Source organism: Tyto alba, unplaced genomic scaffold (assembly GCF_018691265.1).
Source record: "Tyto alba isolate M040663 unplaced genomic scaffold, T.alba_DEE_v4.0 Super-Scaffold_23, whole genome shotgun sequence".
NCBI classification, from domain to species: Eukaryota; Metazoa; Chordata; class Aves; order Strigiformes; family Tytonidae; genus Tyto; species Tyto alba.
Genome location: NW_024881297.1, coordinates 5,887,300 through 5,902,733, shown reverse-complemented (window position 1 = coordinate 5,902,733; position 15,434 = coordinate 5,887,300). Strand labels below are relative to the sequence as shown.

At 45.2% G+C, this 15,434-nt stretch overlaps 1 protein-coding gene across 3 annotated transcripts in view; it reads left to right on the top strand.

Annotated features, from left to right (window-relative positions):
- AFF1 (AF4/FMR2 family member 1) overlaps positions 1–15,434 on the top strand; it is a 116,223-nt gene that overhangs the window by 87,422 nt on the left and 13,367 nt on the right. For all 3 annotated transcript variants that reach the window (XM_032997958.2, XM_032997956.2, XM_032997957.2), the window contains 7 exons: positions 106–262; positions 2,909–3,826; positions 6,419–6,510; positions 10,116–10,362; positions 11,403–11,494; positions 12,500–12,563; positions 13,404–13,540. In XM_032997958.2, coding sequence (XP_032853849.2) covers positions 106–262; positions 2,909–3,826; positions 6,419–6,510; positions 10,116–10,362; positions 11,403–11,494; positions 12,500–12,563; positions 13,404–13,540 — 1,707 coding nt within the window. The remainder of the gene's footprint in view (positions 1–105; positions 263–2,908; positions 3,827–6,418; positions 6,511–10,115; positions 10,363–11,402; positions 11,495–12,499; positions 12,564–13,403; positions 13,541–15,434) is intronic.

Here is a 15,434-nt window from a genome sequence, read left to right as displayed (position 1 = left end):
AACACGGGTTTTCAGTTTTATTTTTGAATCCTGCCATGTCAATATAATAAGTAAGTAACCTTCATCCATGCTGCTTTCTAATTTTATCTCATGGTGGCCTTGCAGTGCCCTACAATCCCAGCCCAAGAGTGTGGCATCAGCACATTCCAGCAGCCTGGAGTCAGGGAGCACCAGTGACTCAGACAGCTCTTCAGACTCCGAGACGGAGAGCAACTCGAGTGACAGTGAAGCAAACGACCCTCCGAGAGCATCAGCACCTGAGGTGAATGCAAATAAAATGTAGGGGCTGCTTAATACAGCCCCTTGCCTCAGCGTGTCTGCTGACTGAATGCAATCAGGACAGGAGACTTGAAATACCATCGCTGTTCGGGTGTCCCCTTGACATCTTTGCTGCATCATCAGACTTGTGTTGCCCTTTGCTTCCCTTATAGAGTTTGTCAATTAAATAACCCTTAGTAGCAGCATAATTAGACTTTTACGTGCCTAACCTTGAAGTGTTCCCCCCTTCTCCTTTGGCATCGTTGTCCAGCACTTCTTGGAGGAATTAGTGCCTTCACTTGCGAGCCACAAGCAAGGCACAGATGAGAAGCACAGCTTGTCTGGAGTGTTTGGGGCCCACTTCTACCCGTGCAGCTTTTCTGGGTGCCAAGGCTATGGGCTGCTTCAGGGTGAGACCAGTTTCCTGATAAGTTAGGAGGAGCCACTGCCTCCCTGCAGCTGCTGTGTGTGAGTGGCAGACTCAGCTTCTCCCAGATCGCAGCTGAAGTGAACAGACCTGCAGAAAGGGCTGGAATGTGCTTAGACTTGTTTCTGCTGAATTTGGCTCAGATAGTGCTGCACTGGCATTTCTGAGGCTTTTATTGGGAAAAGCAGACAGAACTTGGTGCCTTAAAGTTTCATAATTGAGACCGTGCATTTTTTAAAAATCTGCTGCAGAAGTGCTCATGTCTCATGGTTTCAAACAGTTCCTCCAGCTTGCAAAACCTTCTCAGGCCAGTGGGAAGGGCGTGGTTATATCCTATGGACCACAGCTGGTGTTAACCAACCTGCTGACAGTTTTGTTGTACTCTCTCACAAAGCCCAGAAACCTTGTAATGTATTTCTCCCTGCCTCTCCCAGCCCTAGCTTCCCTTTCTTTTACCTTAGAAGCATATCAACAGAGAATTGTATGTGCAGAAAAGAAGCTTTGAGAAGGCATATCTTCTCATCTCACATCACGTTACCCTCCAGCAGTTCAGTTATAGACTTTGCCCTCTGCAGTGTTGGGTGTCTTTGGAAGGAAACAGATGTTATGCTTTTCTTCTTTTACCAAATCCTGCCTGGTTTGTCCTGAAAATGCTGGATTGTAACATCATTCTCACTCTACTGAAGTCCTAGCTGTATGTCATTGACCATTTTATCCTTTTTTATTCAGCAAACTGTTCATCCATGGTCCTCAAGGAGCAAGTTCGTGCATGTGGCCCGTTTGTTTATAGTCAGCTCGTCACCTGCAAAAGCACAGACTTTAAGACCTATAGGCAATGGTTCTATCCTTTGTGTTTGGAAAAGCTAATGAAAACATGTAGGACAGTGTAGATCACAAAGAAGATAACCAGTGGCTAGGAGGGCTAGAAAAGGATCAGAGTATGCCACTGTCTGATATCTACCTGCATTGTAAACTGAAGTTTACTAAGCCTTTTGGCCACATCTTTATAGTGTTTGACCAAAAAAAAAATGCTCTTCAGTGGCTACTTATTTCTAATGAAAATAAAGTAGATTTGTGTTAGCTGAAAAGTATAATGGAATTTGTGGTTTAATTTTACTTACAAACCCATGGTAAAATCAAACTCTGTTTTTTAAACCAGATTTCTAGATTGACTCGCTCAAACACAGTTGAAGACATGTCTTGTTTATCCACATGTTCTGTAGCGAGTTGAGTCTGGGTAGAGAAGAAATCACAGCAGAAGGGGGATTCATTAGTCTTGGAAAACCTTTCATGTCCTAGGCTTTCTCTTTTCGGGGAAGAGTTGTGGCTCTTCTCAGAAGTGAGAGTTGTGAGTGGGGAGAATTGGTGTGGGCGGGAGTGTAGCTGTGCTCTGATGGTGCCCAAATAGTGAGCTACACAATTTTGAGTGATGCTGACATACATGTGATATTCTCAGAACAGACCCCAGAGGGTCATACCCCTGATTTGCAGCTTCTGTTGTCTGTTTTTAGGGTTAGTTGGGTTTGCTTTTCTCATAAATTGTCAGACTGCTGTGAGATTAGGGAGGGCTTGTAGCAACCACGTTATGTTATCTGACCGTGACTCGAGAGGCCTTCAGACCTCAGTCATTGCTCGTGCCTTGCTTGACCCAGAGGGAAGTGAGTTTGGGGTTATGTAGGGAGAGGACTCAGAAGAGGCTGGACCTGATGTGCTAGCCATGCAATGTCTTTTGGTTAAACCACAGGAGACTGACAACCTACCTGCCAGACTTCAGTGAGATGTGATAGCCGGCACAGCTCCTTGTCCATTTTGAAAGCAATGCTGTGTGCAAATAGCTTTCTAAAAGTGTTGTGAGGACAGCACCTAATCTGTTTTTACAATTGCTACTTGGTTTATGTTGTCTGATTGTGGAACAACGTTGGTTAGTGGTAAAGAAAGATGAAACTTATGTGCACCGGTCTCTTACGGAGTGACAGGTAGGACTAGCAGAGATCCAGGAGTGCTGTGCAACCCATTTGATCTTGTGCAAAAACAAGGTCTGTGTTTCTGAAGTAAGTGTTGATGGGCACACACTAGAGCATCCCCACTGCCTCATGGTCTTTCACTTTCAAGCTCTTTTAATGGTAAGGGGAAATTTTACTGGGTTCTGGTAAGCTGTGCTAGAATGGAAATAGCTCATAATGGCATCAGTCTTGCATCCTTCCTTTCTCCTTTTGTCTGCAGCCCGACCCACCAACTTCTAATAAATGGCAGCTCGACAACTGGCTAACCAAGGTGAACCCACCAGCAGTGCCAACAGAGAGTCTCAGCGAAGTTGCCCATGGGGAGGATGGACATGAGGAGAGCAAGGAGCAGGAGGAGGGCGTCAGCAGCAACTCCTCTCACCAGCACGCTGAGCTGAGGGAGCCCCATCACAAGAGCTCCAGCCAAGCAGCCAGGTCTCCTCAGGATGCTCATCTTCCGACCGAACACAACTGCCAGAAGTCTCCTGTGCATGGCCAGGAGCCCTCGCCCAGACAGACTGTGGGTATCAAAAGGCCCAGCAAGGCCCCAGTGCAAGAGGGGCCCAAGGAGGGCCTGAAGGTGGAGAGTGACCCTGGACCTTTTGAGGTCAGAGACCAGTCTTCCAGAGACAAGCCAAAAGTCAAAACGAAAGGGAAGCCAAAATCCAGTGACAAGAAAGACCTGAAGCCGGCACTGCAAGAACCCTCTGAGAACAGAAAGCACAAGAGCTCCCACCAGGCCAACGCCAAACCCTTCTTGGACCCCAAGCTCATGAGAGATGTTTTGCTTGGCAGTGCCCAGGAGCATCTCGCTCTCAATCCCCTTCCTCAAGGCCAGGGCCCACCCCCCACCAGGACTAGTGGCCACAGGCCTGCCGTCGTGGCCAGAGAGGATTTTCACAAGGAGAAACCTCCCTTGCCTGTCAGGGAGAAGTTGCTCTCATCAGTGAAGGACTCCCCCGCCCCTCGGTCCCTTGTGGTGAAAATAGATCTCCCTCTCTTGTCAAGAGTCCCCCAGCCCCCTGGGAAAGGCAATGACCAGAAGAGAGCAGAGGCCAAGGAACTCCCTGGTGCAGGGAAGCAGGACTCGGAGAAGAAAACCACAGACATTCCTGATCAGTCCCTACAAAAGAGGAAGGTGAGAGAGGTGGAGGTGGAGGTGGGTTTGTACAAGGACCAAGGTGGTGTTTGAAAGACCCATGTGTAGAGTTCATTTCTGCTTCACAGGCTGGGAGTGGATCCGTTATTACACTTCTCCTATAAAGGTGTTATCAAACTTCTAAAGGGAATGTGTATCAAAACTGTCCACAGATGTTTCTTGTTGGTCCCAAATCCCCTGCTGAGCAAATGAAAAGCCCTGTAAGATAACAAATGCTTTGGTGTTTTAAAACATTTTTTGATATGTTTTCTTGGAACATTAGTTTTCTCAGACAACAGAACCCCAGCCCTCCTATGTCGGAGGAGCTTTCGGCTGTTTCAGCACGTGGCTGGCCAGCCCCCTGGTAGTATCTGTGGGCTTCTCCAGCTTTTAACCAAAGCAGAGCTTTGTAGGACTGAGGTGCCCCTTCTCCCTGCAGCCCCTTTAAAAGCAGCACGGTATCCAAAGCACCTCCCAGACTGCAGTTACCTGCGCCATCCATTTAATGTCTGTTGTGAGAGAGCACCTTGCCTACAGTTTGTGGGGGTCCCTAGGCGTAGAACCAACCCAGGCCGCTCCCATCTCTGTATTTTGGTTTTGTCCATATATGCATTTGCACTTTCTGCTGCCTTTAGCCGTGCAACCTCAGTCTGAGTAGTGTAGTCTTTTCCTGTGTGAAGCAATTTATTTCCATGAAACAGTTGTGATTTGCTTGCTTACTCAAAGATGAACAAATTCTGCAGGTACGGACTGTGTTATGACTAGGGGTTATAACAGCAGCCCCGTGCCTTTTGCTTTTCCATAAATGCAGACTTTGAACTGAACCAGGTTCACTGATGGTAACAACCATCACTAACCCCTGCTTTGGATCTCAGCTCTTGGATAAACATGTAGAAAATGTCATTGGTTGTCCCTGGAGTTGCTGTGGTGCTACCTGCAATGATAATGCTTAAAAGATGCATGTGTCCAGTAAGGGGCTTTCCAGAGACCCCTTTGCAGAGCCCTTCAGCTACGATAGTTGCTTTTCCTTGAGTTACAAGACAGTCCTTCAGCTGAGGTGGTAGTTGCTCACAAGTGTTTTTTGGAAAGCTGACTCCCAAAGGGGACTGTGAAAATACTTCCAGACAGTTGGTTCAGCTGCACAAAGAGTTGGCTGCAGACCTTATGGTGAGTAGATAGTCACTGTGGATATTTCAGTGTCTGTATATCTTTTTGATTCTTCCTACAGAACAGGTGGCTTAGTATGTGTGGGTGAATAACCTCGGTTCCCACATGGTTTTCATTTAGTCTTGCAGTTTTCTGAACTTCCCATAGCTGTGGGGGAGAATTGAGAAGAGCAGGGAAATGATGACAAAACTCGGGAGACCCCAGCAGTCCCCCTTCTGTAGAGCAGCAGGAGAAAGGTAAACAGGCAGTAAATCTGTCGCCTCTCCTGTTGTCTCAGAGACCCAAGAGAGGAGCTGTTTGGTGTTAGACATGTCTTCCCTTGCAGTTTGAGCGTCTAATTGCAGAAAAACTCCCCTTAGAGCCTTGCTGTCTGTATTAAGTCAGCATGCATCAGTGCCCTTGGGGACTTGGGCTTCAGCGTAGCCAGCTAGGTCAGGTACAGCTGTCGGACATCTTTTGCGGCAATGTGGAGCTCAACCTGAGAAACAACGTAAGGACATGATCTAGGTGCTGGAGCCTTGCCCTGAGCACGCTGCCAGGGTGTGACTCTGTGCCAAGCACAACCCACGGAGCTCCATCAGGGTGACATAAGCCTGGGTGTACTCTTGGGAGGGAGACAGAAAGTTGTGGCGTGCTTTTGGCTACCACCAGGCACACTATGGGTAACGCTGACTGATAAGTGCAGTTTCTTTCACGCTTTCTTGGCTTGTAGCAAATTATTCTGAAGTTTTTCGTTCAGGTGAGCTGATGATTTGCACACTTTGTGTTTTAAAATCTATGGAGTGCAATTAAAAAGTATTATTTATTACCTCTCTGCCTTAAAAGTTCTTGTTCTTCTGGAAGACAATGGCAGCAATGTTAACTGACTCTAAAATTTCACCTATATCAGATTCTTGTTAAGAAAACCAAAACCCCCTGCACATCTGGGAAATCTGAGTGATCGAACTCTCCTGTGACTGCAGGGGTTTTTTTTTCCTTCCCTTTGATAAGGCATATCACAAAACACAATTGCTTGTCGTTCATGACTTTGCCAGGAGGAAAATGAATATGTTTCTGTATGATTCATACTGAGTTAGGAGAAAAAAGTTCATCCAGAACAGATGAAATGCTTATTTTCAGCAATGGAAGTGCCTTCATTTTTATTACTATTAGCAACAAGAGGTTTAGCAGTTCCATCCCTGCCACTACAAAATAAATAATCTAGCTAAGCAGAAGTAGACAAAATGTAATTTTAGGATATTTATCAGTGAGCCTGAAATCTCTATCTGCTGTGCTCTGGGTTTTCACCTTGTCAATTCCAATGTTTTGTCTTGTCTTTTTTTTTTTTTTTAACCAGAATTAATCAAGCTTAGCTGTGTTGGTCTGTATTTTACATGAACTGTTAAAATCTGAATATTTTATTTTTTTCTTTTTCCTTCCTGTTAGAGGGAAGTGGAGGAGATCGATAGGAAGAAAATTAAATCAGAAAAAGAAAAATCATTGCAGTCTTCAGCTAACAAAGACTCCAATAAATTGAAGTGAGTATGCAGTGGTGGGATAACAGAAAGATGCATAAAACTGAGTCTTTCTTAAAAAGGTTAAGGCAAGGAACTGTATCTCCTGTCCTTATACTCGTGAGTTTGCTTATAACATAATGTGCCTTCTGAAACTTAATCTGCTGCAGATTTGTCTTTACATCCTGGAACCAAGCACGTGGCCATGGGAATGTAATTTAGTTGCCTTTTTATTTGTTACAGATGTGAAGTGATACTTGGGTGTCACCTATCTTCCTCTCCCTTCTTATTGCTGAGGATTATGATTCTAATCAAGCATTAAACTGATGTTTCAGTGGCTGATTGTCCTCCCAGACTTAGTTTATACCAAGTTTATGCAAAAGCATTGAGCGTTGTAGCATTTGTCCTGATTTCCAACAATTGAGATGGGAATGAAGACTTCACAATTTTAAACACAAATTTGTCCATCCTGCAGCCTATGTTGCTGCACGCTCTGATCCATGTATTATATGTAGCTCAAAAAATTCTGTTTATGCTACAAGAAATTTAATTGTCAGTTGTGCCCGTACTACATTTCCTTCTAAACTAGTAGGCGGTGATTTGCACTGCTGTCTTTCAGACCAGATGCAGGAAATAAATCAGTGCAAAAAAAAAAAAAAAATTGTATGTTGTTTGTGTTGCAAACAGTGCAGTAGACTGCCTTGCCTGCTGGGATGCAGGAGTTGTTTGCCCTTCTCCAAACTACAGTGGTGGTAATCTGTCAGCAGGTGATTGCCCAAAATGATCTGGGAGGTGGCAGCTGTTCTGTGGCGAGTAGTGTTGGCTTGTTCTCCATGATAGTTTAGGGACTTCGGGGGATGGCAAGAAAAATTGACAGTTGAAGATGTCTGCTCATTGCAGGGGGGTTGGACTAGATGACATTTAAAGGTCCCTTGCAACCCCAACTATTCTATGATTCTAGGTAAGACTTGAGAGTTCAGATATCCATTATTTCTGTTTTCATGAGAAATAGAACTAGCCTTAAAGTGCTTTTAAAAAGGAAGTTGGCCTGTGTGATCTTTAAAGGTAGCTTCTAACCTAAACCATTCTGTGAGTCTATGAACTTCTTTGCCCATGTCTTCCTCATTCTGGGTTCTGCTGTCATACTTATTTTGGAGAAGTTTGTACTCTCACTGCATTGGAAGCAGCAGAAAGCTTTTTTTATCGGATTTCATGACACTTCACTTGCGTTTAAAGCTCCTAGTCTTTGTAAGGTGAGAAGATGATATGAACACGTTTTGCACATGGAGAAACTGAGGTGCAGACAAATTAAGTTGCTTGCTCAGACTCCTGCTGCAAACAGGTGAATAGCTGAAAGTGTGGCCCAGAAGCTGTGACTCTCATTTCTGTGACTGAGCAATTACGTCCACAGCAGAGAGAGTTCTGGCAGCCTCTTGGGAAAGGGTGTTGTACTAAGTGTAACTGGATATCCATAAATTTTGACTTGGTGATCATTGCCATTTTCTTAATTGGACAGGTTATGATGCAGAAAAGCCAGATGTTAATGCTGATACTGTCTGCTCCCTCCACTGCTTTTGCTGTCACCGGTTACAGACTTTGAGTAGCACTTGCCGGCTGGCTGCCGGTGCACATGGTGCCTGTGCTAGGTGGGACCTACCTTCATAGGCCTGTGCTAGGTGGGACCTATCTCCCAGCTGAGAGCACAGAGGGGGATGTGGTGGGTATTGCAGAGCTCGGTTTTCTCACCTCGCCTCTGGGTGAGACTGCTGAATTGGGGTGTTCCAGAAGCATGTGGATATGCAGCTCCCCCTTTCTCTAACCAAACCAAGATGCTGCAGTGCCAATAGGCTTTTCACTGTGACCGGCCTAAACTTCTATCGGGGTGAAACGTGCGAAGCCCAGTCCAGAAAGCAGATTTTTATGTATCGGTGAATAGGGAGCATTTCCCTTCTCCACTAAAATAATCTTGTTGTCTTTTGTCATTTTTGTTTGTGATCTAACAGACACACAACCACTGTGCCTTTTGAATCATGACTCTGGAATTTCAGGTGGCCTTTATGGCCAGGAATTTCTCATTTATTCCAGCATAGTATTTGCAGTCCTTCTGGTACATCTGCTGAAACTTACCCCATAATTTGCATACCAGTGTGCTGCCAGCATTTTGGCTAGGTCTTTGCTAGAGCGAATGCTTCTAAGAGCATGTCTTCAAATGGGCAGTGTTTTTGAGAGGGGAGGGTTGTGCATCAGTCAGGGGCTACTGAATTCAATTCCTGCTTGCTTGTGGCTTGAATTTGAGGTATTGGCTTGGGTTGATATGTAGCATTGAGGTCTGTGTCCTGACAATACGAGTAAACTGCTTTTCTGCAGAGAAAACATTAACGTACTCTTAGAGCACTGAGAAATTGAGGCTAACATTTCCTGGGTAAAGGGATATATCAGCTGTGGTAATAATGGAAGGGCTTTAATTTGGGGGTTGGTTCCTCCCTTTTTCTCAGTGAAAACAAGCACCCCTTTTAGCTATATTCATACTTCTGGAGTGGGAAGCATAGGATGCGTTTCTGGGAAGAGAGGGCTCTGCATCAGGTCCGGGGATGCTGCTGTGCTCTGTGCACTCCCCTCCCGAGCATCAGCTGCACCCGGGGAGTGAAGCTGGGGAGCATGTGTGCGGTGAGTAGGGACTGCAGCATGGGAGGAGTGCGTGGTGGAAGAGGGGAGAGGACTGCCCCAGGCACAGCAGAACAAAGCGAGATGTGCGATGTCACGATTCAGTCTTCTCACTCAGTTTAGCTTGATTTCCTCTTCTTCTGATGTTGCAATCCATGAGTTAGGATTCACTGTCCAGTGTTTTCTTGGAAACTTTGAGAAGCTGAATAAAAATGATGTGAATGAGCAGTAGTGAAACAAGGTTTAGAGCTATTTAGTGTTGCTTAGAATTGCCAGAGTTCCCTGGTAATCCTAACTTCAGATGATCAGAAATCTCCTATGCCACTGTGTTATTGCACGTGATAGTCTCTGCCATTTAAAAGAACCGCATCTGAAGTCTCTCTCACTTGAGTCCTCCCAACTTTGTAAGTGTTGTCTAGTTCAGCTGGCAAGTCTTAAAGGAACAACTCAGTTTAATTCTGTCAAAGCACGTACAGGATCAAGTGTCAGGGTGAGTACCTCTGGCCACAGAAGATACCTTATACCATAACGGGGAGAGAGGCAGTGCTGCAGTTCATTTTCCTTGTTGGGTGATTTGTCCCAGGGATTTTAGTTGCTGTATTTAGTAATAAGTCGCTCTCCCGCTTTCAGTGAAAAAGGACTGTGTTGCAGGGATGCCTTTTTTGCAACATCTTGATATTCTGGTTGCAAGTCTTTACTCCAAGGACAAGTCCTAAGGCTTATTCCTAGTTGAAAAGCAGCTTGTTTCTACGTTGTTGGCAGCTGAAGATGTGGTATCTAATGCACGATGAAGTCCCTGAAGTTGCATTTTGCTTTTGTTGGGTTCTTCATGTTAACGAGTTATCTCACACCTCCAGAGATATCTAAACAGAATTGGTACATGATGTAACTAAGTTCTAAAAAATTCCCTACATTATATGCACACCATATTCATCCTAATTGCTCAATTCGCTTCCCGTCTCCAGAGCATCAAAAGCTTCATCTGAAACTCAGAAGAAAGATCTCCTGCTACCCCCACCACTGCCACGCATGTCTCCTGCAGATCCTTCACCAAAGTCAACCAAGATGGCCCAAAAGAGACCCAGAAGTGAGAGCGGTGAGCCACCTGCCGTGGATAACACTGCCAAGAACAAAAGCAACCACAAGAGTCCTTTGTTCTCCAAGCACAAGAAAGAGGAGGAAAATCACGCTGAACTGTCAAAGGGCATCAAAGTAGGTATCCATTGTAACTGGTGGGACGTTTCCTGCGGTGCGTGGGTGCTGTGTGATTCTCTTTGGAAACATGCTCTGCGGATATTAGAAAGGAAGGAAGATAAACCAGCCACCAGAGAAAGCTTTTTGAAGCATTTTTACCCCTTTATTGGATATCTGTGACAGTATGTTGCTAGCCCAAAAGCCTGCATTGTAACTTCTCTGCTGATTTCTGTCATCTGTTTTCATCTCAGCAGTGAAACGTAGTGAGAAGGGGTGACCATGTGAAAACCAAAGGCAAGAGAATCATGTTTATGGTGGTAGCTATTTCTGACTGTAGGCAACTGCGAGTACAATATCGGTGTAAAAATAAGCATGTTTACAAAAAGAAAGAGTTGACTGCTTAAAAATCAGAAACAAGCAACCTGTGTTTTTGACTGCAACCTGGATATAAGGTTTTATAGCTTGCTTACAAAATTGTTAATGATCCTTGCAGCTGGATCTTTGCATTTTTGGGTTATAAAATTCAATTACATTGCTGTTCATGGGTGTTTGGGTATGTGTGGTCTAGGATGTTGTCGTGTGTGTATGTGTTAAGCCAGACCCTGCACGCTGTATTAGCTAGCTTCTAACCGCTTGCTTTTTCCCAATAATGTAGTTAGTAACGGAGAATCAACAATTGCAGTGTAGTTAAGCTGGAAATAAGTGTGAATGGATATTACCCATTCCTGCCTTGGCTAGTGACCATGAAAAATGTGCTGCTTGCAGCTTTACCTCTATCTTAGCCATTGTGCAAGGAAACCTGCTACTTAATTTCCCTATGGCCGGGAAAAGTTTGAATGGTATTAAGCCTTACTAACAGTCAGGTAAGAAGCCAAGTTTCCATTTCTATTATTGGCGGGGGTGCTGGGGAAGAAAGTGAGAAGAGGGAGAGAGCTTGGAGAATAGACTATGCCTGGGACAAATAAACATTTTCTCTTGAAATTTAGGAAAGCCGGGCTTTGGAATTGGTTTAGGCATATCTCTCTAACCAGCTTCATCTCCACTCTGTGGTTTTTCAGGGATCTACAGGGGACGTCACAAATCCTTTCCCAGTGCCTTCTTTGCCAAATGGTACCTCCAAGCCAAGGAGACCTCAACTCAAGGTTGAAAAGTAAGTTTTTGTTTTACAACCCTCATCTGTACTTTCTGAAGACACCAGGCAAGGCTGGTCCTTCAACAACCCTGACTTCTGCTTCTTAATGACCACTTCTTTGGGAGGAGAGATGGAAAGATGTTCGAGCCCTGCCCTGTACTTCCTTCTCGTGTCTGGGACTTATCCACCCCACCAAAAAGCAAAGGTCTCATTGCAACAGTTCTTGGTTTGGGGGAAGCTACTCTAGAAATTAGGTACCACTTAACTCTGAGAGGAGGTGGCTCTTGTGCCTACCTACAAGTGATGGGGTTTGATTTGTCTGATATTTGACAGGTGGCAAACTCCTCTGTGACAAGGTGCTGGGTAGACAACTGATGTTTTCTGGGAGACCATGACTCTACTTGCTTGTTTTGTTAGTGCACAGGTGGCTGTGTGCTATTTGCATGGTGAATAGATTATCCCAGTACACAGAAATATGCGTGGTTGAACGTTAGCATTGTTTGTGTTGATTGAGACCAAGACCTTTAGAAGCCTTGATGACCATATCTCTTAAGCAGATAACTTGAATGCAAGCTCTTTTGGTCTGAGATGAGTGCATGGTACTGCAAAGTTGACTCTATGTTTCAATCAAAGTGTATTTGTGATACTGTCCTCGAGGAATGATAGGAGGTGACATAACTACTATCTTTCCGTGGGAGCAAATAAGTAAACCTGGCCTCCCAGTAGCCTAGCCTCCAGTGTTTTTTTTATTTCAGAATGTAAGTTGTCAATGATATTCTAACATACATGTTTAAAGAAATCAGTTAATTTTATCTGTGCGTTCAGCCACTGTGTATTTCTGATCAAGCAGACAATATTTATTTAGTGACTGTTACAATTGTAACATGTTTTTGATAAGGCTGTAACAGGCTTACCAAAACAGGATGTTTGGACTCGTATCATGTTCTAGATATGAAGGCAAAATTGATAATTATCCTACCCTTTTTCTCTGTTTTTTGTTTTTCCTCTCTGTCCCCAATTCAGGCAGCATTCAATAGAATACTACATAGAAGAGGCCAAGAGGCTGAAGCACAAAGCTGATGCGATGGTAAGTCTCGGCCCTGTGGCAGAAATGCTAACCAGCTCTTGCATTCAGACCTAATACCTGCGTGCATGTGAATAAGGTTCACTGGTTAATGTTACTTCCATACTCCGTACTTGGAGTATGTTCAAGTCGTGTGTGGGGAGGCTGTCTTTATTTGCCAAATGTTCAGACGTTTCCCTTTGTTATAATCACATCTAGAGAATATGCCTAGAGAATAGGATTCAGAACTGGCGTTGTCTGAGGTTAGCAGGCCTGTTTGCTTTGCAGAGCTATCACAAAGTCCTCGGGAGATAGGCAGAGCAGTTAGTTATAAGACAGTTTACTCTGAAACGTCAGGATCCTTACGGTAATTGTGTTGCGGGTGAGCAAGACTTGAAAGTGCCCTTTGCAGATGTAACTGGCTTTCTCCACTATGTGCAGTTTAACAGCGTGCCTGAATGAATGTATTTTTTTGCTAATTATGGTTCAGTCAGGTAATGTGCATTTGCTACTTGCCATTTACCTGTGAAAATGAAGTGAGGGAATACTGCAGTGGGAAAGCTCCCTCTGCCTGTCACGAGGCAGGCCTCCAAGACCAGACAATAATATCCAAAAACTCTGAAGATGATCAGTTACTTAAGGAAACATGGAGGAAGAGACACAGATAGTTAGAGCACACAAAGCTGATGACTGGGACCACATTAGGGGTTCTGCTGAGAACCCTTAAATTATCACCCAGAGGCCTGACTTGCATCTTTCTCTTTCTTCAAATCCTGCCTGACTAGGGAGAAAAAAGGAATTTGGGTATACTTGAGAGAAGTAGTTTTTGTCTTAGTCTAAAAATGAGAATTTTCTTCCCAATAGACCGACAAGACTGGAAAGGCCTTTCAGTACCTAGATGCTGCCCTTTCCTTTATTGAATATGGGATTGCCTTGGAATCGGATGCACCAGCACCAAAATCAGCTTACAGCATATTCAGCGACACCATAGATCTCATCAAGTAAGTGGTTTTCAAGGTGTGATGGTTAGGCAGCATGTTTGGAGTGGAGGGGTTAGTCGCACTGCTTGTTTGCACCTGTGGTAGCTCTGGATTCCCCCCATGGAGCAGAGTTCGGGTTGCTGTACGAGCATGAGACGGAGACCATCGAGAGGCACCAGAGACGAATCCTTTGAAATGTTTCAGCATTGCTTATCAGAAGTAGGCACCACGTCCTATTTGACACTTGAGCTGAGGTGCCCCAGAGGACACTGGTTACAACAGTTAAGGACATGGAGTTACTAGTTTATCCAGATCTGAAGTTGTTTTTGCCTGTCAGCTCAGTAGTATTTCAGTTAAAAAAAGCAAAGCAACAGTTATTGCGTGTGGGAGAACAGTTTGTGCCCCAAAAGTTCTGCAGCTTGATTGAAGACAGATTTTACTGGTTTCTCCCATGTGTCTTTCTACCAGTATACTTTATTGGGGTTTCTTTTAGCAAACTTCCCCGCTTAGTTTCACAGCCATAGTAGATCTGTGTAGATAGGATGACTTATACAGGCAGCGCAACCCAAGGAACCATGTACTGGATAGAGGAGAGACATGTATCAGTTTATTCATATTGAAATTACTGGTTATGTGAGTGTTTTCATAGAGCTGATTTAAATTCTTGCCTTAGAGCTGAAACAGCTGTCACGATTATTTTTTTTTTTGTGGTAGACTTCAAATTTTTTCAATTACATTGTTTGCTTTCTGGTCTTGGTGGACTGTATTTCCAAGATGCTGTTGTTGCTTTGTTTTCAAAAAGTAGATTTGCTTGTTTTTTGAGCAAAGAAACGTTTCTACTAAGATGTTGGTGTCGTGGTTTGAGCCTGGTCAGCAGCCAAACACCACGCAGCCGCTCACTCCTCCCTTCTCTCCCAACAATGAGAAGGGACAAATGAGCCAGGCTTTGGCGTTCGAGATAGGAACGGGAGGGGAAGATCACCCATTATCGTCAAAAAGCAGACTCGTTAGGGGAAGAAAAAAAGAACATACGTTTATTACAGACACTAACAACAACACGTAACAGAGTAGGACAGTGAGAAGCATTGCCACATCTTGAGAACACCTTCCCCCCACCCCTCCCTTCTTCCCGGGCTCAGTTCTGCTCCCGATATCTCTACCTCCTCCCCCAGTGGCGCAGGGGCAGGGAATGGGGGGTGCAGTCAGTGCTGCTGCTGCTGCCATCTTCAGTGGGGGGAACTTCTGGAACTTCCCCTCTGCTCCAGCGTGGTCCCCCTCTCACAGGACACAGTCCTTCACAAACCCTCTCTGACGTGAGTCCCTCCCACGGGCCGCAGTGTTCCCCACACTGCTCTGTCATGGGTCACCAACTTTCTCCAACTGGATTCCCTCCCACGGCTGCAGCCCTTCCCGAGCTGCTCTGGCGTGGGACACCCCCGCATGCTGCAATCCTCCCAGCGCTGAATTACAGCAGTGGGGGCTACCCTTTCCCACAAGACCCCGACCTTCTTCGGGCACAGAACCTTGATTAACCAGGTGAAAAACACAGGCCATAAATCAGTGTCTGCTCCACCACAGATCTCCATGGGTGGCAGGGGGGGCCGCCCTGCCGTCTCCCCACAGGATACAGGGGGGTCTCTGCTCCGGCACACCTCCCCCCTCCTTTCTTCCTCCGTTCCTCCACTGACCTTGGTGTTCATGCAGCTGCAGCAACTCCTCCTCACCAGTCCCACTGCTCATCACCACGTCCCTTCTTAAATACGTTATCGCAGAGGTGCAGCCGATTGGCTCAATTTCCCAAACAGAAGTGGAGCTGACTTGGAGCTGGGGGAGCTTTGAGAAACTTCTCACCGGGGGCCACCCCTTTAGCCCCCTCCCCTGCTAACAAAAAATCCCACCACTCACTCAAACCCAG